Genomic DNA, 25,665 nt, shown 5'->3' with positions numbered 1-25,665 from the left:
AGATGATCATATGGTTTTCCTTCTTCAATTTGTTAATGTGGTGAATCACGTTGATTGATTTGCATATATTGAAGAATCCTTGCATTCCTGGGATAAACCCCACTTGATCATGGTGTATGATCCTTTTAATGTGCTGTTGGATTCTGTTTGCTAGTATTTTGTTGAGGATTTTTGCATCTATGTTCATCAATGATACTGGCCTCTAGTTTTCTTTCTTTGTGATATCTTTGTCTGGTTTTGGTATCAGAGTGATGGTGGCCTTGTAGAATGAGTTTGGGAGTGTTCCTCCCTCTGCTATATTTGGAAGAGTTTGAGAAGGATAGGTGTTAGCTCTTCTCTAAATGTTTGATAGAATTCTCCTGTGAAGCCATCTGGTCCTGGGCTTTTGTTTGTTGGAAGATTTTTAATCATAGTCTCAATTTCAGTGCTTGTGATTGGTCTGCTCATATTTTCTATTTCTTCCTGGTTCAGTCTTGGAAGGTTGTGCATTTCTAAGAATCTGTCCATTTCTTCTAGGTTGTCCATTTTATTGGCATATAGTTGCTTGTAGTAATGTCTCATGATCCTTTGTATTTCTGCAGTGTCAGTTGTTACTTCTCCTTTTTCATTTCTAATTCTATTGGTTTGAGTCTTCCCTCTTTTTTTCTTGATGAGTCTGGCTAATGGTTTATCAATTTTGTTTATCTTCTCAAAGAACCAGCTTTTAGTTTTATTGATCTTTGCTATCATTTCCTTCATTTCTTTTTCATTTATTCCTGATCTGATCTTTATGATTTCTTTCCTTCTGCTAAATTTGGGGGTTTTTTGTTCTTCTTTCTGTAATTGCTTTAGGTGTAAGGTTAGGCTGTTTATTTGAGATGTTTCTTGTTTCTTAAGGTAGGCTTGTATAGCTATAAACTTACCTCTTAGAACTGCTTTTGCTGCATCCCATAGATTTTGGGTTGTGTTTTCATTGTCATTTGTCTCTAGGTATTTTTTGATTTCCTCTTTGATTTCTTCAGTGATCTCTTGGTTATTAAGTAGTGTATTGTTTAGCCTCCATGTGTTTGTATTTCTTACAGATTTTTTCCTGTAACTGATATCTAGTCTCATAGCGTTGTGATCGGAAAAGATACTTGATACGATTTCAATTTTCTTAAATTTACCAAGGCTTGATTTGTGACCCAAGATATAATCTATCCTGTAGAATGTTCCATGAGCACTTGAGAAGAATGTGTATTCCGTTGTTTTTGGATGGAATGTCCTATAAATATCAATTAAGTCCATCTTGTTTAATGTATCATTTAAAGCTTGTGTTTCCTTATTTATTTTCATTTTGGATGATCTGTCCATTGGTGAAAGTGGGGTGTTAAAGTCTCCTACTATGATTGTGTTACTGTCGATTTCCCCTTTTATGGCTGTTAGCATTTGCTTTATGTATTGAGGTGCTCCTATGTTGGGTGCATAAATATTTACAATTGGTATATCTTCTTCTTGGATCGATCCCTTGATCATTATATAGTGTCCTTCTTTGTCTCTTGTAATAGCCTTTATTTTAAAGTCTATTTTGTCTGATATGAGAATTGCTACTCCAGCTTTCTTTTGATTTCCATTTGCATGGAATATCATTTTCCATCCCCTCACTTTCAGTCTGTATGTGTCCCTGGGTCTGAGGTGGGTCTCTTGTAGACAGCATATATATGGGTCTTGTTTTTGTGTCCATTCAGCCAGTCTATGTCTTTTGGTTGGAGCATTTAATCCATTTACATTTAAGGTAATTATGGATATGTATGTTCCTATTACCATTTTCTTTTTGTTTTGGGTTTATTATTGTAGGCCTTTTCCTTCTCTTGTGTTTCCTGCCTAGAGAAGTTCCTTTAGCATTTGTTGTAAAGCTGGTTTGGTGGTGCTGAATTCTCTTAGCTTTTGCTTGTCTGTAAAGCTTTTAATTTCTCTGTCAAATCTGAATGAGATCCTTGCTGGGCAGAGTAATCTTGGTTGTAGGTTTTTCTCTTTCATCACTTTAAATATGTCCTGCCACTCCCTTCTGGCTTGCAGAGTTTCTGCTGAAAGATCAGCTGTTAACCTTATGGGGATTCCCTTATGTGTTACTTGCTGTTTTTCCCTTGCTGCTTTTAATATTTGTTCTTTGTATTTAATTTTTGATAGTTTGATTAATATGTGTCTTGGCATGTTTCTCCTTGGATTTATCCTGTATGGGACTCTCTGTGCTTCCTGGACTTGATTAACTATTTCCTTTCCCATATTAGGGAAGTTTTTGACTATAATCTCTTCAAGTATTTTCTCAGTCCCTTTCTTTTTCTCTTCTTTTTCTGGGACCCCTATAATTCGAATGTTGGTGCATTTAATCTTGTCCCAGAGGTCTCTGAGACTGTCCTCAATTCTTTTCATTCTTTTTTCTTTATTCTGCTCTGCAGTAGTTATTTCCACTATTTTATCTTCCAGGTCACTTATCCGTTCTTCTGCCTCAGTTATTCTGCTATTGATCCCTTCTAGAGAATTTTTAATTTCATTTATTGTCTTGTTCATCTCTGTTTGTTTGCTCTTTAGTTCTTCTAGGTCCTTGTTAAACGTTTCTTGTATTTTCTCCATTCTATTACCAAGATTTTGGATCATCTTTACTATCATTATTCTGAATTCTTTTTCAGGTAGACTGCCTATTTCCTCTTCATTTGTTTGGTCTGGTGGGTTTTTGCCTTGCTCCTTCATCTGCTGTGTGTTTCTCTGTCTTCTCATTTTGCTTAACTTACTGTGTTTGGGGTCTCCTTTTCACAGGCTGCAGGTTTGTAGTTTCCGTTGTTTTTGGTGTCTGTCCCCAGTGGCTAAGGTTGGTTCAGTGGGTTGTGTAGGCTTCCTGGTGGAGGGGACTAGTACCTGTGTTCTGGTGAATGAGGCTGGATCTTGTCTTTCTGGTGGGCAGGTCCACGTCTGGTGGTGTGTTTTGGGGTGTCTGTGGCCTTATTATGATTTTAGGCAATCTCTGTGCTTATGGATGGGGTTGTGTTCCTGTCTTGCTAGTTGTTTGGCATAGGGTGTCCTGCACTGTAGCTTGCTGGTCGTTGAGTGGAGCTGGGTCTTGGCGTTGAGATGGAGATCTCTGGGAGATTTTTGCCGTTTGATATTACGTGGAGCTGGGAGGTCTCTTGTGGACCAGTGTCCTGAACTTGGCTCTCCCACCTCAGTGGCACAGCCCTGACACCTGGCTGGAGCACCAAGAGCCTGTCATCCACACAGGTCAGAATAAAAGGGAGAAAAAAAAGAAAGAAAGAAAGAAGAAGATAAAATAAAATAAAATAAAGTAAAATAAAATAAAGTTATTAAAATAAAAAATACCTATTAAGAAAAAAAATTTTTTTAAGTCGTAAAAAAATTAAAAAACGGACAGACAGAACCCTAGGACAAATGGTAAAAGCAAAGCTACACAGACAAAATCACACACAGAAGCATACACATACTCACTCACAAAAAGAGAAAGTCCACCTTTGAGGTGCTCCCAAAGTCCACCTCCTCGATTTGGGATGATTCGTTGTCTATTCAGGTATTCCACAGATGCATCGTACATCAAGTTGATTGTAGAGATTTAATCTGCTGCTCCTGAGGCTGCTGGGAGAAATTTCCCTTTCTCTTCTTTGTTCGCACAGCTTCTGGGGTTCAGCTTTGGATTTGGACCCGCCTCTGCGTGTAGGTCGCCTGAGGGCATCTGTTCTTCGCTCACACAGGACGGGGTTAAAGGAGCAGCTGCTTCGGGGGCTCTGGCTCACTCAGGCCAGGGGGAGGGAGGGGTACGGATGCGGGGCGAGCCTGCAGCGGCAGAGGCCAGCATGACGTTGCTCCAGCCTGAGGTGCGCCGTGTGTTCTCCCGGGGAAGTTGTCCCTGGATCACGGGACCCTGGCAGTGGCAGGCTGCACAGGTTCCCGGGAGGGGCGGTGTGGATAGTGACCTGTGCTCGCACACAGGCTTCTTGGTGGCGGCAGTAGCAGCCTTAGCGTCTCCTGCCCGTCTCTGGGGTCTGCGCTGATAGCCGCGGCTCGTGCCTGTGTCTGGAGCTCGTTTAGGCGGCGCTCTGAATCCCCTCTCCTCGCGCACCAGGAAACAAAGAGGCAAGAAAAAGTCTCTTGTCTCTTCGGCAGCTCCAGACATTCTCCCGGACTCCCTCCCGGCTAGCTGTGGCGCACTAGCCCCTTCAGGCTGTGTTCACACCGCCAACCCCAGTCGTCTCCCTGTGATCCGACCTCGAAGCCCGAGCCTCAGTTCCCAGCCCCCACCCGCCCCGGTGGGTGAGCAGACAAGCCTCTCGGGCTGGTGAGTGCTTGTCAGCACCGATCCTCTGTGTGGGAATCTCTCCGCTTTGCCCTCTGCACCCCTGTGGCTGCGCTCTCCTCCGTGGCTCCGAAGCTTCCCCCTCCGCCACCCGCATTCTCTGCCCGCGAAGGGGCTTCCTAGTGGGTGGAAACCTTTCATCCTTCACAGCTCCCTCCCACTGGTGCAGGTCCCGTCCCTATTCTTTGTCTCTGTTTTTTCTTTTTCCTTTTACCCTACCCAGGTACGTGGGGAGTTTCTTGCCTTTTGGGAGGTCTGAGGTCTTCTGCCAGCGTTCAGTAGGTGTTCTGTAGGAGTTGTTCCACATGTAGATGTATTTCTGATATATTTGTGGGGAGGAAGGTGATCTCCGCATTTTACTCTTCCACCATCTTGAAGCTCCTCCGCCAGGCCCCTAGATTCTGATGTCAGTCTGGAGTCAGCCTGGATGTTGGAATTTGTTGAAAGTTCCCAGATGATCCTTGCAGCTAAGGTTGAGAGCCACTGATATACATGCTAGCCAGGGCAGGGCCAGTGGGGGTTATAATTTATTTCCATCTGAGGATGGAACTAGAGTTCAGGTCTCTCAGTTTTCAGCCCTCTCCAGATCCTAAAAGGAGACCCTCCCATCTAGTGGTTTGGCGGTGCCTAGTAACTTGCCCCATGATGATTTCTACCACTCTTGGTATTAACTGAAAAGCAACTTCCTCTAATCGTATAGTGACCAAGTTACTAATCACAGAAAAGGCCTCAGTTCTGGACACCCTTTGCGTGACTGAGAACTGCTTTCTGTGACATGTGACTCTTCGAGCTTCCATTCAGCTCCGTCCCAGTTGGGAGGGACACTTGGCACCTGCCCCTGGTCTGGACAAAATCCCTGAGAGTTCTTTTCCAGCCCAGAGATTTTCTTTCCATTTGACCTGCTTCTCCAACTCTAATTCCCCACTTTTGAAGCCAACTGTGGTATAAAGCTCACTTTGCAATGAGTTGCTTGGGATTACCCATTAACCACTTTATCAGGCTTCCAAAAGTTTTTAAGCCTGGCTTTGGCCGGAGGCTTTTTAAAGAGCCCATTCCTTTATTCATCCTGAAAAGTGGTTAAATGTTTTATTATGGAAATTTATACAAAAATTGTATATAAATTTGTATACAAATTTATACAAAAGTGGTATGTAGTAGAATGACTTCCCTCAACATAACCATCACCCAGCTTCAATGGTTACCAGCTAACTCATGGCCAATTTCGTGCCTCTATTTCTACCCACTACCCCAGACACACACACTGGATCATGCTGACACAAATCCCACTCCCCATATCAATCCATCTGTAAATATTTCAGTAGGTGACTCTAAAAGATAAGCCCTCTTTCTTCCTTCCCCCATTTTTTTATTGTGGTAAAATATACTTAAATATAATATTTACCATCTTAACTGCCTTTAAGTATATAGTTTAGTGGTATTTAATACATTCACAATGGTGTGCAGCCATCACCACCATCCATCTCCATAGTTCTTTTCATCTTATAAAACAGAAACTCAGTACCCGTTAAACAATAACTCTCCATTCCCTTCCCCCCAGCCCCAGATACCACCATTCTACTTTCTGTCTCTAAGAGTTTTAGCTACTCTAAATGCCTCATGTTAAGTGGAATCATATAGTATTTGTCTTTTCACGACTGGCTTATTGCATAATGTCCTCAGGGTTCATCCATGTTGTAGGATATATAAGAATTTCCATTCTTTTTAAGACTCAGTAATATTCCTCTGTATGTATGTACCACATTTTGCTTATCCATTCATCCACTGGTGGACAGCTGGGTTGCTTCCACATTTTAGTTACTGTGAATAATACTGCTGGGAACATCGTTGTACAAATATATCTTCAAGACACTGTTTTCAATTCTTTCGGGTAAAGGTGATGCCAAAACCTTGGCCTCTGTGCACTGGTGCCGAATTGAATCTCAGAGACAGAGTTTTGGGTGAAGTAGAAAAGAAAAAAAAAAAAGCTTTATTACTTTGCCAGGCAAAGGGGGACCCAGGGGGCTCATGCTCTCAAAACTGTGTCCCAATCCAGGGGAATTTGGTGAGGAGTTTTATAGCAATAAAACTATTGCTCAAGGGTGGTGTTGCTGATGAGGATCAGGGTGTGTGCAGGCCTGCATTCCTTTAATCTGGCCTCAGGTGGTCTCCTAATTAGCTTCTGTGGATCTAGAGGTTATCAAACTGTGACCTTCTCTCTGGAATGAAGAGTTCTGTAGAAGAACTCAAAGATATTGTTATGTGTATCCCTTGAGGTGGAACCGGGACTCTACCCCAAGGCTGCACTATTGTTTCTTGACTGCTCCTCCCTTGTCTCTGCATCCTCTCTCTTTCCTGATTAGCAACTGTTTGAACCTGCCCTTTGGAATGCAGGGAAGGTCATGGAGGCTGAAACCTATTCACTACAAACAAGAAACGGGGGACACCGAAAGGCCTCTGTGCCCAGGAATCCTACAGGGCCCTTCTTGGTTTCAAAGGCCTATTTCTTTTTAACACAACCGCAATATTACTGTCACATCTGGAAAAAAATGACAGTAATTCTTTATTTTCATTGAATTATCCATGCAGTATTCATATTTATTTCCCAGATCACCTCATATATGTTTTAATGTGATTGGTCCACACATTGCATTTGGGAGATATGTCTCCTACATCATTTTTTGTTTTTTTCCTACATCATTTTTAATCTACATGTTCCTCCTCCTTTATTTTTCCCTTGCAATTGCCATTATTGCTAAAGAAATTGCATTGTTTGTCCTAATTGGTTTTCCACATACTGGATTTTGTTAACTGCATCCCTGTGGTGGTGTTTAACATGTTCCTCTGCCCCTGTCTTTCCTGTAAAGTGGTAGTTGGGTCCAGACTCATTTGATTCCTGTCTGGCTTTTCCACAAGACTATTTCGTAGGTGGTGGTCTCTGCTTCCATCAAAAGGCAGTTCCTGCCCAGCTGGTCTTTGTGTGTATATTTGTGATGTTACTAGACTCTGATGATCATTGCTTAGATCATTCTGAGTATTTTAAAACAATTTAAACCCACGATTGTTGAGCTCTCTTTTTCCCAGTCATTTTCTCATAGTGATTCTCATAGTGATTACCCAAAGTAATCACTGAGGCCACACTACCCTCAAGCAGGAAGGAGCAAGCATTTGATGAGGACTGCTCTGGGCAGGAGATCAGAAGGGACACCAGAGAGGAAACAAGGTCCCTGTCCTCAAGAAGCTTGATGTCTATTTGGGGGGACAGGTATATACCAAAACGATTAGGAAACACGATTGACTACAAATTAATTGTCATTTTAGCCTCTGAGCCCCAGAAGTCAGGAACTTTACTTAGAACAATCTGTAGCAGAGTTGCCTGGATCCCACCCAGATATTCTGATGTAAATTGGTCTAGGATATGACCTAAACATCAAGATTTTAGAAGTATCTGAGGTATTTTTATATGCAACCAAGTTTAAGAATCATCATCCAAGGAAAGGGGTTCTTAAAGTGTGGAATATTACTCAGCCATAAAAAAGAATGAAATAATGCCATTTGCAGCAACATGGATAGACCTAGAGATTATCATACTAAGTGAAGTAAGTCAGACAAAGACAAATATCATATGATATCACTTTATATGTGGAATCTAAAAAAAATGATACAAATGAACTAATTTACAAAACAAAAATAGACTCACAGACATAGAAAACAAAGGGGTTATGGTTACCAAAGGGGAAAGGGGGTGGGGGAGGGATAAATTAGAAGTTTGGGATTAACAGATACACACTACCACATATAAAATAGATAAACACCAAGGACCTGCTATATAGCACAGGGAACTATATTCAATATCTTGTAATAACCTATAATGGAAAATAATCTAAAAAAAGAATATATATAACTGAATCACTTTGCTCTACACCTGAAACTGACACAACATTGTAAATCAACTATACTTCAGTAAAAAATTTTAGAAAAAGAAATGCAGGGACTTCGCTGGTGGCCTAGTGGTTAAGAATCTGCCTGCCAATGCAGGGGGACACGGGTTCAATCCCTGGTCTGGGAAGATCCCACGTGCCGCGGAGCAACTAAGCCCGTGTGCCACTACTACTAAAGCCCGCATGCCTTAGAGCCCACACGCCTCAACTACTGAGTCCATTTGCTGCAACTACTGAAGCCCGCACGCTCTAGGACCCACCTGCCACAACTACTAAGCCCGCGTGCTGCAACTACTGAAGCCCGCATGCCTAGAGCCTGTGCTCCACAACAAGAGAAGCCACGGCAATGAGAAGCCCACGCACCTCAACGAAGAGTAGCCCCCGCTCGCCACAACTAGAGAAAGCCCTCGCACAGCAATGAAGACCCAACACAGCCAAAAAGAAAAAAGGAAGAAAGAAAAGAAAAGAAGTGCAGTACCTTGGGCCCCATCCCAGACCTGCTGAATTAGAACCTGCATTTTAATAAGATCCCCAGGTGACTTGTATGCACATTAAAGTTCAAGACATGCTGGTGTAGAGGTATGTACTCTACTTAAAAAATCAGAGAAATGAAAGCATAGAATGGCCATGCTGGGAAGGAGTCTTCAGAGATCCACTCCACCTTTTCAACTGGTGTTCTCGGAGCCATTCTAAGGGAAAGAGGCCATGTCCCCTCTTATACAAAAAGAATGGGACCTATGTGCCCAGAGCAGTTTGCCTGCATTGGGACCCCAGACAAGTCCAACTATCCCTGAGCCACATGGTTGTATATGACTACAGGGCAGAGTCTCGTCAACCCTCAGGGCAAAAATAACCTGGGAGTTTCCATGGCCAGGCCACCCTCCTGGTGGCATGACCATCCAGGCATCAGTATTTTTAAAAATTTCCTCAGGCAATTCTAACAGACAGCCAAAGTTGAAAACCACAGCTGCAGACTTTGGGTCCTCCACGTTTCTATATTCTACTCAAGGTGAAAAGTGAGCTTAATTTCTATCTGTAGCCATAACAAACACAAAATTAAGTTCAGGCCTTGGGTTTACTGTTTCAATATCTGGATTCCCAAAATAGTTGCAAGGACAACTGAAGAGATATCCCTAGTGAAGTTGTTGAGTATCCTGGACTTTTTAAAAATCAAGTTCTCAAGAGATGGTGGTAGCAGGAGTCTAGTTTTGGCATTGCCTTGAACCTGGAAACAGGTAACTTTGCTTTTCTGCAAACGGTGCTCAGGTTGGTTGAGACCTTTTCTGTGTATAGAGCTAATGTTTTATGGGTGCCTGTAACACAGTACAAATAGTTGAAGTCCTGGAAAGTGAAGAGGACCAATTGTTCTTGCTATCCAGCCTTACTAAAAGGATGTTTCAAAGGGTTTCAACTCACCTTTCCAGATGGAGTTGCATTTGTATAGGCAGGAAGCTGAAGGTTAGATGCGTGGGAGAGAACTGCCCGAATGTCCACCCAGGATGTTTATGAGACAGTGTAGAAAGCAATCAACCCAAGTGGCCCCACTTACTGGGACACATCATACCTTTGGGTGGATGGGGTAAGGCTGTAGAGTAGCAAAATGGTCCTCAGTGGCAAGGAGACAGTGTGGTTTATCTCGTGTATTTTTGAGGTAAAAGGGGGCAATTTGAGTGATTAAATAGGAGAAGGACTCTCAGGGAGAAGAGTGAACATCTGACGAAAACATTTGGACCTGTCCTTTGATTTCTTCCTTGCAAACCATTATATTAATACAAGTTTTAGAAAAAGTTTGTATTGATATTATACAGACTTGGATCTACCATAATTTAAATAATGTTCTCCCAAACATATTTCCCCATTAAAAAAGTCCACTACACCTTGGTGAGTCTCCGAGGCAAGTGTCTGAGTGGTCTCTGCTCCAGCCCCATGTCTTCACCTCCCAGGCCTCCTCTAATCAAACCTCCCCATCCTTCGGAGTTTGGGTCTAGCAGATGCAAACTCATATATAGAATGGATAAACAACAGGGGCCTATTGTATAACACAGGGAACTATATTCAATATCCCGTAATAAACCATAATGGAAAAGAATATGAAAAAGTTTATATATATAATTGAATCACTTTGCTGCACACCAGAAACTAACACAACTTTGTAAATCAACTATACTTCAATTAAAAAAGAATCATTTAAGGACTTCCCTCGTGGTCCAGTGGTTAAGAGTCTGTGCTCCCAATGCAGGGGGTCTGGGTTCGATCCCTGGTCAGGGAACTAGATCCCACATGCCACAACTAAGAGCCCGCATGCTGCAACTAAAAAAGATCCCGCATGCCACAACTAAAGATCCCTCATGCCTCAACTAAAGATCCCGCATGCCGCAACTAAGACCTGGCACAGCCAAATACATACATACATAAATATTTTTTAAAAAAAGAATCATTTACCTGTAATAACAGGTCCATAATAACACTTGTCAATAAACATGTATATATTTAGAAAAAAAAACCTCCCCATCCTGTGTCCATCCAAGCCCCCAAGGCCCCACCAGGCTCCAAGTAAACTGGTCTCAAATAAATGTATTGAATCAGGATATTAAACACTGATACTGCAAAGTGCTCACACAATTGTGTAAAGAAGAAATCTGACAAAGGAAAAGATGTTCAACCTCACGTGTAGTCAAAAGAATGCAAATATGATATAATTTTTCAATTACCAAATGCACAAAAGTGAAAAGGAATGACAATACTAGAGTTTGAGAGACTTCAGAGAACTGTGAGGTCTCCTGTACATTGGTGGAAGTATGAATTGGCACAGCTTTCTGGAGAACAGTTTGACAATGTATGTCATACACGTAAAAATGTGCAGACACAGCAGTCCCACTACTGAGAGTTTATCGTGAGGAAATTATTGAACAGGAAAGGAAATTCAAACCGGCCTTGTTTATAATAAAGAATAATTAGAAATAATCTAAATGTCGAACAAATGAGGATTATTCACATAAATTATGGTCTACTCATACAATGGAATGCTAAAGAGCCTTTAGAATGATATGAATATTTATAGACATTTATAGACATGAAAGGATATCCATTAGATACCACACCCTTATGGTGTCATTAATGTAAAAGTGTGTGTGTGCATGCATGCACATGTGTGTTCATGCACACAGAGATCTAATATGAAGGTCATCAGAATATCAACCATGGTGTCTTCTGGTTGGGAGAGCTTTGAATGCCTTTACTTTCTTACTTCCTTATTGTTTCTAAACTTACAAAAGCAACGTTATTTATTTTCACATTAATAGCTAACACTAACAGAGTGTGCATTATGTGCCAGGCACTTCTCTAATTGCTATAAACTGTTAATATTCCTGAAGAAAACAAAGGTGGTGAGAGATTGAGTGACTTGCCCAAAGTCCATAGCTAGTAAATGTGAAGCTGCAATTCAAAACTTGGTTGTCGGGACCTCCCTGGTGGCGCAGTGGTTAGGAATCTGCCTGCCAATGCAGGGGACACGTGTTCGAGCCCTGGTCCGGGAAGATCCCACATGCCGCGGAGCAACTAAGCCCGTGCGCCACAACCACTGAGCCTGCTCTCTAGAGCCCACGAGCCACAACTACTGAGCCCACGTGCCACAGTTACTGAAGCCCACGTGCCTAGAGCCCGTGCTCTGCAACGAGAGAAGCCACTGCAATGAGAAGCCTGCACACTGCAATGAAGAGTAGCCCCCGCTCACCGCAACTAGAGAAAGCCCGCACGCAGCAACGAAGACCCAACGCAGCCAAAGATAAATAAAAAATAAAACTTGGTTGTCTTGCTCCACAGGTTGCGCTCTTACTACACCAATTAACCCCAATAGATTGAAAGTCTCTTAAATCCTCCCCCCCACCAACAACCCCACACTTCCCTTCAGAAGTAACCATTTACCCACCTGACAGGCATCCTTTCAAAACTGCTGCTGGGCATGTTCAGACACATGTGTAAACACACACTCACACACACATGTGTGTTTTTCTTTTTTTAATAGAATGGGATGGTATTGTCCATCCTGTCAGTACGCATAGTTCACCCTCGTGCTTTTTATCTCTGAGGGTTATTCTTCAGCATGGATGTATGGAATTGATGTGACCATGTCTTTACTGAAAACTGGTGGTTTCCAGTTATTCACCCTACTGGACAAAGCTGCAGTAAGCGTCTCCTGGTATACATATTAGTGTGTGTAGATGTGCAATGATATTCCTGTGATAATTTCCTAGAAATGGAACTGCTCAGTCAAAAGACAAAAGAGGGGCTTCCCTGGTGGCGCAGCGGTTGAGAGTCTGCCTGCAAATGCAGGGAACACGGGTTCGAGCCCTGGTCTGGGAAGATCCCACATGCCGCGGAGCAGCTGGGCCCGTGAGCCACAATTACTGAGCCTGCGCATCCGGAGCCTGTGCTCCGCAACAGGAGGGGCCGCGATAGTGAGAGGCCCGCGCACTGCGATGAAGAATGGCCCCCGCTCGCCGCAACTGGAGAAAGCCCTCACACAGAAACCAGGACCCAACACAGCCATAAATAAATAAATAAATAAATAAAATATTAAAAAAAAAAAAAAAAAAGACAAAAGAGACTCCCCAGTTCCCCACCCCAAGAAGGTTATGTGGCTACCCCATATATATATACACACACACACACACACACACACACACACTATATTCATACATACAGTTTATGAGTGCCCACCCCCCATGTTTCCACCAACACAGGAAGTTGTCAATCTTTTAAATTTTTGCCAATATGAGAAGTGAAGGATGTTGTTTCATTTGCAACAATTTAAATGTTCTTGATTACTAGTAAAGTTGAACATCTTTTCATACATTTATTGGCCATTATTTCTTTTCAGAATTGTTCACTTTTCAGTTGGAAGCAGGGGGTGCAGGTTTGATCCCTGGTCAGGGAACTAAGATCCCACATGCCGTCTGGTGCAGCCAAAAAAAAAAAAAAAAATCCTTTGATGCCCTGTTTGTTGCAAATATTTTCTGAGTATGTTGCATTTATGTGAATTTCATTTATGTCTTATTGTGTGATACAGAGGTTTTAGTTTATTTTTATGTAACAAAATGTGCCCATTTATTTTCCCTTTATGGTTTTACATCTTGCTTAGGACTAGTCTTTCTCCACAACCACAACAAGAATATTCTCCTATATTCTCTTCTAGTATATTTATATTTTTGTTTATAGATTTTAACATTGTTATTTATTTATTTTAATTGTGGTAAAATATATATAACGTAAACTTTACCATTTTAACCATCTTTAAGTGTACAGTTCAATAGCATTAAGTACATTCACATTGCTGTGTAACCATCACTACCATCCATCTCCTGAACTCCTTCATCTCGCAAAACTGAAACTCTATACCTCTTAAACAGTAATTCCCCTGCCTCTCTCCCCTCAGCCCCTGGTAACCACCATTTTACTTTCTGTCTCTATGAATTTGACTACTCTAGGTCCCTCATAGAAGTGGAATCTTACAGTATTTGTCCTTTTGTGACTGGCTTATTTCACTTAGCATAATGTCTTCAAGTTTTATTCATGCTGTAGCATGTGTCAAAATTTCCTTTATTTTAAGGCTCAACAATATTCCATTATAGATTTATTTTTATGTCTAGGCTTTAATCCACTTAGAATTTAGTAGTGCTTGGTAAGAAGTAGGGACTTTTTTATATTTAGGTTGGTCATCTTTTAAACAGCTCCTCCATCAAAACCCAAATTCCCATGGGGGCTCAGATCTGTTTCCAGACTGTTGTTTTATTGATCCCTTTGTCTATATCTGGACTGGAATTACAATGCTTTAATTACTCAAGGTTTTCAGTAAGTTTTTGTATCTGCTAAAAGCATGTCCCATCCCCATTCTTCTTTTTTAGACTTTCCGGAACCACTCTCAGACATTTACTTTTTCAGGGGAACTTTAGAATTAGTTAGTCACAGTCCAAAAATACTCCCCTGGGATATTGATTGGCATAGCTTGACGCTACTCACTAACTTGAGGTCGACATCTAATAAAGCTGAGCCAACAGGTTTCCAGCCAGATTTTGCTTCCCAGTGGCTCTCCAGGCTGTGTGGTGCTGCCCTCTGCGGGGGAGGTACAGGCCAGTGCTACCTCTGCCAGCCTGCCCAAGGCCTTCCCACTTGGTCCCCTCCACCCTAGCCTATGATTCTAAGGCTTCTAGAAAGGACAAACTCCTACATACCCTTGGTTTAATTTCTTTCCTTCCTCAAATGACGTTTGGATTTTAACTTGAACTTTCAGAGCCAAAATCCTAGTGGGACTCATGGAAACCTCAGGCCCTACACTAGAACTGTGGGGAAATACTTTCCTGCTCCCAGCAAACACCCCATAAGGCAGACACTGAACACATGTGTGACCAGTAGACGGGTAACTAGGGTCCAGTGGATGATTTTTTTAACAGCTCTACTATTAATGGATACCATAAAGTTCCCTTGTTTTAAGTGTATTAATTAAATGATTTATAGTAAATGTACAGAGTTGTGTGACCATCACCAAATCCAATTTTAGAACATTTCCACCACCCTAAAAGTATCTTTCATGCCCATTTATGGTCATTCTCTGATGCCACTCCGTCCTGAGCATTACCGCATCAGGAGGAGTGGGGGACCGAGTGGGGATGTCCCCGGGAGATCCTGTGCCTGTGAGTCTAGGACCAATGCCCCAACAATGTGCATAGCATGACTCGTAAGCCAACACTCCTCTCCTGAAGAGGCCCAGCTGGGGGCTCCTCCTGAGGGCAAAGGCCATGCTGAGCCCCATCCTTACTTTTCCAGGTGGATAAAGTTTGAAGAAAAGGTAGAGGAAGGAGGCGAGCGCTGGAGCAAGCCCCATGTGTCCACACTGTCCCTGCACAGCCTCTTTGAGCTCCGGACCTGCCTGCAGACGGGGACGGTGCTGCTGGATTTGGACAGCGGCTCCTTACCACAGATCATAGGTGAGGCAAGGACCGCTGTGGCCCCCACCAAGCAGGGCAGTGTCCCCCTTCACCTGCCCCATCTCATGCCCACCCTTGGTCTGCATTGGCACACCCACCTCTGATGCCTGCCTAATTCTGCAGAGACCAGGCTTTGGGTCTGAGGCCCCTAAGGCAGTGTCACAGTTGCTCCGAGTTTCAGATACACGTAGAGAGGGAAAGGTCAGCCTCTGAGATGCCATCCAGCAATGTAACAAAAGGGAGAAGGGCTTCTTAACATGGTTGGAGACACCTATTGCCATGGCAACCTGTTTCTTGTCAAGGTAAATAGATCACCATTCATCTTTAGGAAATTAGCTCTCGTTTGATAGAGTGGCAAAGGGAGGGAGCGGCTTGCCTTATCATCCCTCAAACTTCTTGTGAATTTTGTTTTAGCACATTCAATTTTGCCAGAACTACATTGCCTAAAATACTTTTCTAAAAAGAATTGATGTTAGGACTAAAACCACTTAGCATTGTACCTTGTGCTTCTTAAGGTACTTTCATGTGTACAATTTCATTTATTTTCCACAATGTTATTGATAGAAAGAGCAGAGAATCCTATACCCACACATGCATGCACATGTGCACCCACATGGGCACACAGTGAACCCCCATGCACACACACATGCATCCACATGCACAAGCTCCCACAGACATGCACACACCCTTTTACATATAAGGAGGTTGAGCGTTCATGACTGGTCCAAATTTTCAGTTTGTGGCAAAGGTGGGACTCTTTCTACATTCCCTGCCTCCTTTAGGCCACTTTGAATCCCACTAATAACAGATGAAAGTGAAGACCCCCACACCCCTGGTCATTCGGTGCCACATGGACAAGGCATGTTTGTTTCCCACTTAGATGATGTCATTGAAAAACAAATCGAGGACGGCCTCCTTCGGCCAGAGCTCCGAGAGAGGGTCAGCTACGTCCTACTGAGGAAACACCGTCACCAAACCAAGAAGCCCATCCACCGCTCCTTGGTTGACATTGGAAAGTCAGTCTCCTCCACCACCAGTGAGTCGGGCCATACGCTGGTGGCTTGTTCTATGCATGCATCTCAAACCTGCAACCCTCCACTCTTGATATCCCAGAGTTGAGATGCCCAGACACTAGCCTTGCTGGACCTGTCAGATAAATGCAATAATCAGTACAAAGTTGATAACGCTGCTAACTAAAGAGACTTGAGGAATCTCCTTAGATGAATTATTTTAAATGGAAAATGTTTAGCCTACAGTGGGTACGTACTCGGCACTTACCTGTGTTCCAGGCACTGTCTGAGTGCTCCACGTGCATTAACTCACTTCATCCTCACAATAACCCCATGACTAGGTACTGTTCTCATCATGCCCAGTTTACAGATGAGGAGGCTGAGGCACGGAGAGGTTAAGTTACTTACCTAAGATCACATGGCCAGTAGGTTGTGGAATCAGGGGTGAACCTAGGTCATCTACAACACCTGGTGTCTATTTAATCAATTGTATATCTATTTCACTTTCAAAGGTACAAATATTTTCTCTAATCATGTTCAGACTATTCACTTGCTTAAAAAAATCCTGAAAAACAAGAACCAAAACCGAAACATCCTTTCTTCCTAGAAGGGGAAGAGACATGTCTTGCAGCCCAGCTTTATTTAGGTGAAATGATTGTAAACGTGAGTCGTGCTAACGTAAGAAGCTGCGCCACTCCAGCAAGTCTGCCGAAGTGAAACCTCTTCTGTCCCTCCTCCCAGATCGCAGCCCAGGCCGGAGCCCCGCGGCGGGCCCGAGCCTACACCACTCCACCGAGGACCTGAGGATGCGGCAAAGCGCAAATTACGGCCGCCTGTGTGAGTATCTTCTTTCTCTGCCACTGTGTGGCAGCTTCGTCCTGGCTGTGGCCACTCTGGAGTCAATTTTCATACTTTCATAGCAGAGGAGGTAAAGCCCAGGGTCTGTCTAGAACTCTCAGGCATCAGAAGAAATCTAACTTTCACCCTAAACCTGGGCTGCCCTCAGAGTCTAACTTACTACCGTAATTTTCTAAATAATTACTCCAAAAACTGCAGCTCTAATCAAGTCCTGTCATAATCAATACCCAATCCTGTGTGCTAGGCATTTTTAACTTAGTCTGTGGCTTTGTTTTCACCAAACTGATCATTAGCCCTGTTTTTGGTGAGAAACAATCCTAGAAACAATTAAAAACAGGCTAGGTCCTTTGCCCCAGGACAGAGAATGTTCCCGTCCCTGGGTGACAGTCTTGGGCCCCAGACAATGAGATGCTGGTGGAGCTGCAGCCCCCGAGGGCTGTGACTGGGTGAGTGGAGCCTGTGAGGGGCATGGTCACAGACCGGGCTTTGTCAGGCAATTCATCAGGGCTGAACAGACAGGTGAGCTGTGAGGCAAAGGAAAGAGGGAACTTGGGAAGTGAAAAGAAAAAGCAGCGTGAAGGAGTATTTTCCTTTAAATACTTTTACTAGAATGACAAGATACGAACAAGCACATCCCAGGGCTGTGCCCCTGACCCGGCCAGAGGAATGCTTCAGGGCGGTGACGGTGATGTGACCTTCGCCACGGCAGGGGTTTGTTCTTAGTGACCCCAGGATGCTCTTAGTCTCCCTGGTCTTGGTTATTCCGCAGAGGGACGCTGGCAATCAGAGGCGGTGGACGGCTTTGGGACGAGCCTTTTGCTCAGTTATTCACTGTATATGAAGTGCCAGCGCTGCCGTGTGGGGACCTGGATAAAAGACATGAATAAGTGATTACAGCTTTGTGTGCACACCTCCCCACCCCAAGGTGGCACCTGGGAAGGCTCAAAGAGGAGGAGACACTTGCCTGAGTCTTGGAGAATAAACAGAAGTTTTCCAGGAGCATGGGGGAGGAAGAGGGTGTTCTTTAGAACAAAGGAAACGAACAGCATGTGAAGGGAAGGTGCTGTGAAGGGTGTGCCGCATATTCGGGGAAATAGTGTGATTCAGTTCACCAGGATCTAAGGGAAAGAGGGTCCAATCCAAAGGGGACTATGAATCCTGCAAAAGGCCCCAGCCTGTATTCTGAGGGTAATGGGGACTCCTGAGAAGTTTTATGCTGGGACATATCATGATCAGATTTTTATTTGAGAAATAAACTAGAAGGGGCTGAACTATTGGGACCAAGAGACGGGGGCCATGTTCGGGCAGCGAGAGCAAGAACAGAGAGAAGGACCCCGCTGGGATCCAGCGACTGGTGGGAAGTGGGAAATAAGGAAGAGGGAGGCGTCGAGGCTGGCTCCTGGTCTGCTCTGATTGCCAGTGGACAAAGGGGAGGAAGCACCGGTGGTGTGGGGTCTATGGGGGGAGACGTTTGATGGAAGACAACGAGTTTCGTTTCAGGTGTGTTGAGTTTGAGGTGCCAGCTCAGGCTGCTCAGAGGAATCTGGAGCTCAGGACAGATCTGGACTGGAGACCCAACCTGGGCATCCCCAGCACAAATGTGGATGGGGAAGAAACAGGAGGGGATGGGATTGACCGAGGAGGACGGGGGTAAGGCCTCTGGAGGGTTTGAGTGCAAAGCAAGGCCCTGAGGAGAGCCCAGCAAGAGAGGATCCTGGATGGAAATAAGAGAGGGGAGCCAGTGGAAAGCAGAGTCTGGAAGTGCAGGGACACCACAGACCACAGAAAGCCTGAGAGGGCTCACTGGATGTGGCTGCTGGTGGGAAATGAGAGCTGAACTTCTCCTGCCTTAATGGAGGAAGGAGCTGTTCGAATAGTTCACCACCACTGTTCTCGCCATGGGGAACCCCACCTTCCTTCCCTCTGCCGGCCCAAATCCCCAGCCGTCTTTAAAGACTCGCATGGGTCATGGAGGACAGAGGTGAAACTGCTCTTTTCTCTCCAGCAAGGCCCAAGCTTAGTGACACCTGGCTCGTTACCCAATAGTGTGTCTGTGTCCCTCCCCACCTCAGGGCCTGGCGCAGAGCAACATCTTAGTCTCTGCCCAAGAAGGCAGGGCGGAGGGCTGGGACCAGGGCATAGCACACTGAGGAGTGAGAAGGACGCAGTAGAACCTGGGGCCCAGCAATTCTTTTAAGAAAGCTGCCATTGAAAAGAAGGAAAGGGAGAGAATGCTAGCTGAGAGGGGCTGCAGGATTAGGGGAGGGGAGTTTGCTTTGGTTGTGAAGATGGGAAAAGCCTGTGTAGAGACCAAGAGAAAAAGACCTGCGAGAACCTGTCTTCCCCTGATGGACCTTCTTTTCCTTTTCTCCTAGGTCACGCCCAGAGCAGAAGCATGAATGATATTTCTCTCACCCCAAATACAGACCAGGTAGTAAAGCCCCTGCACTTGGCTGCAGTGGAGGGCCAGGGCAGGAAGAAGTCTTTGGTTTCAGGGGTAGGGAGCCCCTACAGGCAAAACTCTACTCCCGTGAAAAAGTGGGAGTCCCCGGGAAGGATGCGGGTGGGGCTCTGGGTTGCCTTGGTGACTCAGTCCAGTCCATCACTTGGGTGCTGGCTCTGTGCCAGGCCCTGGAAGGAGTAGGAGACAGAGAATTGTGATCAGATGAGATGCCAGCTATCCCTGACCTTGGGGTTTATTGGAGAGAGAAGACTGCCACACAGAGTTTCACCTCATCCATGACCCGCAAACACTTTTAAGGATGAAGTGGGGGCTTGGGCTGGTAGAGAAGAGCAGTGGAGCCTCCCTGTGGGGACAATAATGATAGTGAATCAACTGGACTGCCCAATAGTGTATCTTCTCCTTGGCTAGTGCCGGATAAAGTCAGTTCATGTCTCCCACCAGCTTGGCTGAAACCTCCTTGATGAGATCAGAATCCCGCAGACAAGTTGAGTCCAAGTTCTAAGCCCACAGCCCAGGACCCCCATGACTCTGCCCCCGAGGGAAGCCCAGAGGAGGCTGCCCTCAATTCCAAACATTCACATCTCAGGGGCAGAAGGTCCCAAGGTCTCCTTGCCTGTGCTCCCAGGAGTGGGAAGGAAGGTGATGAGGGAAACCTGAACTTTGACACCTACTCCTCAGAAGCTTGGGTGACCTCCAGGCCTCCAAGGCAGTCCCAAGTTTGATGGAAGGCAAAACAAGAGTATTCCCTCATGTCAGTGTCTCCAGGGCCCTTTGGTGGCCAAAATAATAAAATAACAATAATAACGGCATCAACCAACATTTGAGGTCCACATATTGCATGCACTACATTGTGTGGTGCATTTTCTGTGCATCATGAAGGTACTATATCATCTTCACTCTACAGATGAGAATATAAAAGCAGTTAAATAACGTGCCTAAGTTCATGCAGCTGAAAGGTGGCATACCCATGATTTGATCCAGGCAGTCTGACTCTAGAGCCCTTAATTTAGGAGTGACTTAGGAACGAGTATTCTGGAATATTATTTAGAGAAGAATCCCACTTTACTATAGTCATGCACACAGACAGTGGAGCCGTTATAAGAAAGCACTGCCTAGTAAAAGTTTTTCACAACCTATTTTTCACTACCTAAGTGGTAAGACGAATACTCTCCTGTACTTTCCCCCGGCAATGCTGCCTTTGATTTAGGGACTGGAACCCAACACCAGGCACCAGCGTCCAGCTCTCCTAACTGGTTGTGTGATGCTGCTTCTCAGTATCTGCAGCAGCCCTGGCAGTTCTTCAGGTGTTCTTTAGGTGCAACTTTCTTCACCACTCCACATTGGCCCTGAGTTCCAGTGAGTTCCCGGTGATCAGAGTGTGGATTCAAACAGCATCTCTGCGTGCAGTGACTCAGCAGAGCTGGACCAGAGTCCCCTGTGTTCAGGCAGTAGAGTCAGCAGGACCCTGGTTAGACAAGCCCATGTCCAGACCATCACCAAGCCAGGGTGGCCAGAACACCAGCATGGCCCATTTCTGGGATGCCACAACCCTGGCCTCCTTACTGGGGTCACAGCCTACAAGGGAGGACCAAGGCCCTGTTTTAGCTCCTCTCCGCTCATGGTTACGAGCGTGTTGCATGGGCCACCCCAGAGCATTGCTGTTTTCAAAAGCTTGTTCTCCAGGGCACTCCTGCCACCCACCTGCTCCCTGCCTGATGCCCAGGGACATGGAGTTGGCAGGGAGACAGTGCCTGCCCTGGCACACCCAGACCTCCATCCTGAAGAACCTGCTTATGAACCAGCTAACTGCTCCTGGGACAAAGGGACTTTCTGAGTTGTGGGGACTCTGGCCTTCCCATTAACTCCTGCTGTTGCTTATTCTCACTGCGTTAGGGTCCTTGGGGCTGTTGCCCAGGTGGTTGTGGAGAGTTTTATGTTTTTTAAGGGATTTAAAAGATTATAAGGGTGCAGCCCTTGCTCACAAGCCTTTTCTAGTGCTTGGTAGGTCCCCAGCCCAGTATGTATCACGTTCCCCATGAGTCAAATCAGGAAATGGCTGTGGACCCAAAGGGGCAAGACCTGTTGGCCATGCCCATGCCCATAGCTGACCCCTCTCCAGGGACAGAAGGAAACTATCTTCACTGAGCTTATGAGAAACAAACATTTCTGTGCCCACAAGAGAGACTCTCATCAAGGGGGAATGGGTGGCAAAATTGTGGCGTCCACAGAATCTCTCTGTACCACTTGCCTCCACCTCCTGGGCCCTTTCTTCCTTTGTTGGCCACTGTGGACTCCCACCAGCCCCGTCCTCCCCAAACGCTCCCTCCCCACCTCTCTCTATGAAACTATCTCTGTCTGCTACCCAGAGGGAAAGTGATCTGAAAAATTAATGTACCCTAAGATGTTAAAGACTAAGAAAAGTGCATATGTGACCACCCCTGGGCATTTTCATCATAAGAGAGGGCTCGGGAGGAGTCGGCATCTTATCCGTAGGATGAAAGTCATGACCGCAGAGAGTGGGGCTGATTTGGGGCAGAGGGCTTGTCTCCAGCACCTCTCACATTGGACCCCACTCATTCTTCCTATTTGACCTTCCTGCCCTGACTAGACACCAGCCAGAGGGACTGGACAGAGGGTACTTCGATAGTCTCAGTTGGAAAGGCTCAGAAGCTATGAGTTTCCTGGGAGGTCCTCTAGGGGTGACTTGGGGGCACAGAAGTCTCCCACAGGCTTGGACCCACAGGTCCAGGGGTTCCTGTCAGCCAGGAAGCTGGTGGTAAAGAAAAAACAAAGTGTGTCCACTCTGGCCATCAGGATGGTCTCATTCCTCCCACGGCCATCCAGGGTAAAGGCAAAGAGGGAGGGCTGGGCAGCTGGAGTGTAAGGGCCAAGACTCCCATCTGCTTGAGCTGCTGCTGGGGGAAGAGACCTGATGTCCAGCAAGCCCTGACTTTCTAGTCTGACCCCTCAACTCACACTTCAGTAGAACAAGGTTTTCACCCATCAAGGAACATCTTAGGGGGTCAAGTCATTGCCTGTTCCTTCCCATCTACGAAAGGCTTAATTGCTCCCTGGGGTTAACCAACTTTGAGTCTCCTCATCTGCAGATTGTGGGAGAGTGTCGGCTTATTTCCTTCAGTCTCTTGAGAAACGCTGGGAGAATTTTGTAAGGTTAGGTCTCCACAGTAGTCTGAACAGGCTGAGTGAGAGCCGAAACCACTGCATGTGAGTATCCATGGGTATCTCGTGTCCCCCTCACTGACCAGCGGAAAAACAAATTCATGAAGAAGATCCCCAAGGACTCAGAAGCCTCCAATGTGCTCGTGGGCGAGGTGGACTTCCTGGACCAGCCATTCATTGCCTTCGTGCGTCTCATCCAGTCAGCCATGCTGGGAGGAGTGACAGAGGTGCCTGTCCCCACCAGGTGAGAGCCATTGAAATCTGCCCTCCATACCCACCCTCGGGTGGCCAGCTGTCCATGCAGTCAGCTAGTAGTGCTGTTGGAGACACCCCTAAATCGAAGAAGGAAAAGTAGGGAACTGTATGGGGAGGGCAATCTGACTCAGGAAGAATTTGAGAGAATTTATTTAAAATAATCATAAACAAGAAGTAGCCAGCAGCTGGGAGAGGCGCTGCTGGGTGAGCTCTGGGATGCCAGGGCATGGCAAAGATGCTCAGGTGGGAGTGAAGAGGAATGTCTCTCCAAAGCAAATACGGGATTCAGAGGAGGGAAGGGACATGTTTCTGCCCAGTTAAAAAATTAAGAATGGGTACTATTTAGGGCCAGAAAATCCTTCTCTCCACCTGCTTTTGCTTTTCCTTCTCACTTTCCCCCTCCTCCTCCATCTCTTTTGCAGATTTCTGTTCATACTGCTGGGACCTTCTGGGAGAGCAAAATCCTACAACGAAATTGGCCGTGCCATTGCAACCCTCATGGTAGACGACGTAAGTGCCACGAGAAGCGTGTACCCCTGAATGTCATGGCTCCTGCGTCAAACACTGTGCCTTCATTCATTCACTTATCCAACAGTCACGTTTGAGCACCTACTGTATGCCTGACCCTGTGCAGGGTGTGAGGATTATGAGAATGAGGGAATAGTCTCTGCCCTTTAGGAGCACCAATCAAGTGGGAGAGATAGACCTACAATCCTAGAGTGAACCACGTGCTAACTGCCCAGGCTGTCAATGGGCCCTTCACACACGAGGGGGCTTTAAAGCTAAGGATGAGCACCAGCCTAGGAGGCAGGCATTCCAGGCAAAGGGCCACGGTTCGGAGAGGGAGGAGCTGGATGGAAGTGGTTTGATATAGGCTCAGTGTAAGAGCTTCTAGAACAGGAGGTGACACCAGAGAGAGGACCCATATACTATACGGAGCCTGTAGGCAGAGCTGAGAGTTGACACTATGTGACAGGGAGCCTAGAGGAGTTTAAACACAAGCACAGCCCAATCAGATCTGTAAAGTCAGAAAGAACCCTCTGGGGGAGGGGGTGGGGTGAGATGTGACAGGGTAAGAGAGTGTCATGGACATATATACACTACCAAATGTAAAATAGATAACTAGTGGGAAGCAGCCGCATAGCACAGGGAGATCAGCTCGGTGCTTTGTGACCACCTAGAGGGGTGGGATGGGGAGGGTGGGAGGGAGGGAGATGCAAGAGGGAAGAGAAATGGGAACATATTGTATATGTATAACTGATTCACTTTGTTATAAAGCAGAAGCTAACACACCATTGTAAGGCAATTATACTTCAATAAAGATGTTTAAAAAAAAAAAAAGAAAGAAAGAACCCTCTGGAGACAGTGTGGAATGATACAGCCTGACCCTCCAAAGATGAAGGACTGGGATGTTAAAACAGATTTGAAATACCTGAGCTTCTCCGACTGGGCTCTGCACAGGTTTTCTAATGAGCTCACTCTGTGGGAAACTGAGAGCAGAAAGGTTAAGTAAGTAACTCAACCCAGGTCGGACAACTGGAATACAGAGACCTGGCCTTCAGGTCCAGGAAGAGCCGCCTTGCCCCATGTCCCACTGTCCCCACTGTGCTATGTTTCAGCTGCCCCGTTGTTCTCATCTCAGAAACTGAGAGCAAATTGGCAGCTGGAGTAATGGTTCAAAGTGACTTTCTTTGAAAGTATATGTGGTGTGCCCCCGGGAGGTGGATGAGATGGGGACCGCAGCAAGAGAGCGGCCCTTTCTCTTCCTCTGCCTCTTTCCCTGCCAGCTCTTCAGCGACGTGGCCTACAAGGCCAGGAATCGGGAGGATCTGATCGCGGGGATTGATGAGTTTCTAGACGAGGTCATCGTGCTTCCCCCTGGAGAGTGGGACCCAAATATTCGAATTGAGCCACCCAAGAAGGTGACTTCTGCTGACAAGAGGTGTGTATGAATGAAGGGGTGGCAAGCGGGGAGCCGGGTCAGAGGGAGCTTTCAGTCTGTCCGTTTCTTTTTTTTCGATTTGAAAGAAAGATGTCAGCGTACATGGGTTTATACTCTTTTTTTTTCAGTTTCACTTTATTTCTCTGAAAAAAAGAATCAGAAGCAAATATGCTGAATGTGACCATCTGTAAAACCTGGGTGACCTGTGTGTGGGCGTTGCTAGATCATTCTCTGCATTTTTCTCTGTATTTTAAGATATTTGATGATTTTAGTTGGAAAGGTAAAGGAGTTGTGAGGACAGCCCTGGAGGTGCTGATCTCTTCCTAGGATTGGGAGCCCCACTGTCCCCTGTCGCCCTTCTCCTTCCAGGAAATCCGTGTTCTCCCTGACTGAGCTAGGCCAGATGAACGGCTCTGTGACGGGAGGCGGCGGCGGGGCTGGAGGCGGCGGCGGCGGCGCTGCAGGTGGCGGCGGCGGCGGCGGCGGCGGCAGCGGGGCCGGCGGAGGGAGCAGCGGGGATGATGGGGAGATGCCAACCGTGCACGAGATCGGGGAAGAGCTCATCTGGACAGGAAGGTGCCCACTCCAGGCCTGACAGCGACACCAGTTGTCTTAGATTTCTCTTCTCCTCACTCACCATTTAGGAACCTTCTCCACCTCTGTCAGCAGCACCCACTCCGGGCCTTGGGATCTGGCCAAGGCACGCTCTTCCTC

At 45.8% G+C, this 25,665-nt stretch overlaps 1 protein-coding gene across 4 annotated transcripts in view; it reads left to right on the top strand.

Moving 5' to 3' along the window:
• Positions 1-25,665, top strand: part of SLC4A5 (solute carrier family 4 member 5) — a 126,789-nt gene that overhangs the window by 63,538 nt on the left and 37,586 nt on the right. For all 4 annotated transcript variants that reach the window (XM_036873620.1, XM_036873621.1, XM_036873619.1 and 1 more), the window contains 8 exons: positions 15,082-15,242; positions 16,123-16,278; positions 16,994-17,089; positions 19,486-19,541; positions 22,841-22,998; positions 23,432-23,519; positions 24,797-24,951; positions 25,321-25,527. In XM_036873620.1, coding sequence (XP_036729515.1) covers positions 15,082-15,242; positions 16,123-16,278; positions 16,994-17,089; positions 19,486-19,541; positions 22,841-22,998; positions 23,432-23,519; positions 24,797-24,951; positions 25,321-25,527 — 1,077 coding nt within the window. The remainder of the gene's footprint in view (positions 1-15,081; positions 15,243-16,122; positions 16,279-16,993; positions 17,090-19,485; positions 19,542-22,840; positions 22,999-23,431; positions 23,520-24,796; positions 24,952-25,320; positions 25,528-25,665) is intronic.

The sequence above is a fragment of the Balaenoptera musculus genome, chromosome 13, assembly GCF_009873245.2.
Source record: "Balaenoptera musculus isolate JJ_BM4_2016_0621 chromosome 13, mBalMus1.pri.v3, whole genome shotgun sequence".
Taxonomy (NCBI): domain Eukaryota; kingdom Metazoa; phylum Chordata; class Mammalia; order Artiodactyla; family Balaenopteridae; genus Balaenoptera; species Balaenoptera musculus.
The sequence above is the reverse complement of the archived record's forward strand: the minus strand, read 5'-3'. Positions and strand labels throughout refer to the sequence as shown.